This window comes from Culex quinquefasciatus, chromosome 3, assembly GCF_015732765.1.
Source record: "Culex quinquefasciatus strain JHB chromosome 3, VPISU_Cqui_1.0_pri_paternal, whole genome shotgun sequence".
Taxonomy (NCBI): Eukaryota; Metazoa; Arthropoda; class Insecta; order Diptera; family Culicidae; genus Culex; species Culex quinquefasciatus.
The window spans coordinates 7,945,560-7,948,982 of record NC_051863.1 but is presented as its reverse complement, the minus strand read 5'-3'; the positions used below and the strand labels follow the sequence as shown (position 1 = coordinate 7,948,982).

Below are 3,423 nucleotides of genomic sequence, written 5' to 3'. Positions count from 1 at the left end.
TGTTTGTGTGTAAAATGCTGACGATGGCAGTTTACGGAATTGCTGCATATGTGTCCGTCTGTGTGTGTGTGTGACGAAGGGAAAACTGTGGAAATGAGCGGGAACCGCGGAACGGAAGCATTTCCGTGTTATGGGTTAACCCGTGATAGTACAAATTGTTCGCTCGTATGTGCATGCGTGTGTGTTTGTGTGCAATGCTGATGGTGGTGGTTGATCCAGAAATTGAGTGCGATGTAAAGTTTAATCGGTTCCGCCCTCGTCGGTACAATAAATATCCATTAACCCGAAAATGGAGCAACGTGGTGGTAATGGTGGTGAGGGGGTAAATGGAAATTTGCAGTGGAAGGGTGGGGCGATAATGACACGAAAGGGAGGTGTTGCGGGTTTGACAAGGGGTTACTGATATTTACGTGGTGGTTTGGGGCAAAAACATCCGAGGTTATTTCTTTGCAACCACCATTGATGGGCTTAATGGTACTTTGTTTGCAATTTTAGAACAATGGTGTCAATTAAAGAGGAGTTAAATATACTTTGCTAATCCACTGATAGGATAGTCAACCAGTAAATTCTATTCGGTAAAATGTAAGGAATCCAAAACATTTATTTTTGTTAAATCTCAGAAAAATTCACAATTAAAAAAAATCTAATTCAAAATATTAATTTTAACAACAAACGAAACCCGGTTTTAGCAGGCCAGCCTTGTAACGCAGCGGGTGCTGCCGATCGAGTCTCGGATGTAGGGCGTTTTGCAGAGGCATGCCGACGTACAGGCCGTGGGACAAACGGCCGTGGTGCACCTCGAGTGACACGTGGGCTCACAGCAGGAAGCACAAGCGTTGAAATACTCCGTTGGACCACATTGAGCTGAAACAATTTAAGTTACAAAAAAATAATAACGCTTTATTTTAAATATTCAAAAATAAACTGTTTTACTTACAGGCAGAAGTAGCACCTCGTGAAGCCACCAAAGGACAAAGAGCTACCAGAGCAAACGCGACGAACATCAACAGCTTCATTTTTAACGAGTACTGTAAAATGGAATTATAATTTCAGTATTTATAGCCGCGAACCCCTGAAAGTTTTGGAATTCTCTGAATCGTAACGATTGAGTCTGCTGACGTCAATGGCTCAAAATGATAGACAATGCCTCAATTGATGCAAATAACTGATATTTTGAGAATAACAAGGTCGTTTCATGTAGTCTGGTAATAATTCAAATTTCAGCTGTTAACTGTCTGGAGATAAAGTTTTCAGGAATCTCTAAATATAAACCATTGTTATACAACTTATCGACGCTCCAACAGCATATCTCAGTTCAATTGCATTTCCAGCGAGAGTTCTGCACGGATGAATCCAATTGAAAAGATGGGAATTCATTGCACACTCCATGCATAAATTTAGTTCGACGCTTCTCTCGATAGTGTATATTTATTATCCCCTCCCCTTGAACACACACACACACACACATATGAAAGGGCAGCAACGTACATGTGTGTGCAACTTGGAACGACTTTTGACTCCCGGGTGGTCATCGTGTGCGCCACTGAAAATAGTTTGCAGTGGTCCGAAGTGGACACCCCGACGACGACGATCGGCAGGATTTGTACAACTTGAGCAGAGAAGACAAAAAAAAATACTCTCTGCAGAAAACGGCTTCGATGGAAGAAGAATGATTCTGCAAATCTGTTTGAATTTAATTGGATTTTCCAGAGTCAAATGCTGGGGGAGGGTGGTGGGCGTGTTTGCGTTGGATTATTGGTTTGTTATCATTGGACTTGTTTATGATGACTCGTGAACCATTGAGCAATTTGTTTACACTCAATAAAAGTGTATATTTTCACGGAAGTCTATTTGAAATGGGTTTCAGATTGCCTTTTTCAGTATTTATTAAAACAACGAAAGATTTTATGCCTTAAACACTATGGTTTACTTCATAACATTTGAACGATTGGTTTTTCAAGATTATCATTATGTTTGAACGAAAAAAACTTTTTTTTTATAAGGCCGTTGCAAATATTTTTTTTAATTGAGATTATTTAGAAAACTAATCATTTTTCAGATATTTTAAAACTTATAATTGAGGAACACTTGGACTATCATAAAATGTATTTTAAAACACTTTTGTCATTCAAATGTTGAAACCACGGTTTGTAGTTTAGAATTTTTATGTTTTTATTTTTAAAAATATTTGCAAATCTAAAAAACGAAAAAAACAACCAAATCGAATTGAAAAATTTTATATTGTTAGAAACTTCGTGTCTGTTTGTCAATTCAATTGTAATTTACTTTTTTTCACTGTTTCTAAAAAAAACTAAGATTTAAAATTTAATACAAAAAAACATTTTCATTTGATACTTTTTTATAGCCGGTCGTAGAGTATTTAGATTAAATCTAAAACTTTAGAGTGATTCTTATTATTTTTCAAAGGTTGATATACCATTGTTGTCAATCGATAAAATTATCAAGGCTTGATAAGTTCTATCTAGTTCTATCGTTATTGTCGGGACGATAACGATAATCTATCGTTATCGTTATTTCGATAATTCTATCGGCAATATGTAATATCATCTCCGATAAAGGACGATAACTATTTTTTTAAATCTTTCTAAAATCGATTAATTCAACAATATTATGTTTAATTTTCAATGCTTTCACGGAGATTACATTTTTTGATAATCTAGCAAGTTTTAAAGTATAATATGTATGAAAAATATCGTATATTTTGGAAAGTACTCAATTTTTCATAATTTGCATTATGGGTATCAAACGAAGTGAAATTGCGCATGCATTAATAGAGATTTTTTGCAAAATACAAAAATTTTCACAAAATACACAATCTTTTCGAAAATACTTATATTTTCAAAATATGCAATGTGGGTATCAAACGAAGCGAAATTTTGTATGTTGTTTTTCACATTATTTATCAGTTTTTTTAAATATAATTCCTGTATTTTTCGAAATTACTTTTTTTATGTAGCAATATGGGTAAATCAAACTTCGCAAAATTTTGTATGATATGAAGCATACACACTTTGACTGTATGTATGAAGCATGCAAAATTTCGCTTCGTTTGATACCCATATTACATATTTTGAAAATTTGAGTATTTTCGAAAAAATAATGTATTCTGTGAAAAAGTTAGTATTTTCAAAAAAAAACTCCAAAAGGAAAACCATACAAAATTTCAATTCGTTTGAAATCCATACTGCAAATTATGAAACGTCATCAGGGGTGACATTGGGTCTGGAGGTGAGATTGAGTCATACAAATTTCAGCATTTTTGTAAGACCCAATCTCACCCTTTGACCCAATGTCACCCCTGATGACGGTACTTTCGAAAAAATACGATATTTTGTAAAAAAAAAATTATTTTCCAAAAACCAAAAAAATTGAAGGTTCGTTCGATACCCATATAACAAATTA

At 34.5% G+C, this 3,423-nt stretch overlaps 1 protein-coding gene across 1 annotated transcript; it reads right to left on the bottom strand.

Annotated features, from left to right (window-relative positions):
- Positions 1-648: 648 nt before the first annotated feature.
- Positions 649-1,026, bottom strand: LOC6045486 (chymotrypsin inhibitor). The gene is made up of 2 exons (XM_001862815.2): positions 938-1,026; positions 649-864 (listed from the first exon to the last, which is right to left on the bottom strand). The coding sequence occupies exons 1-2, from the start codon at positions 1,014-1,016 to the stop codon at positions 686-688; spliced, it is 258 nt and encodes an 85-aa protein (XP_001862850.1). The 5' UTR covers positions 1,017-1,026; the 3' UTR covers positions 649-685.
- Between the last annotated feature and the right edge of the window lie 2,397 nt (positions 1,027-3,423).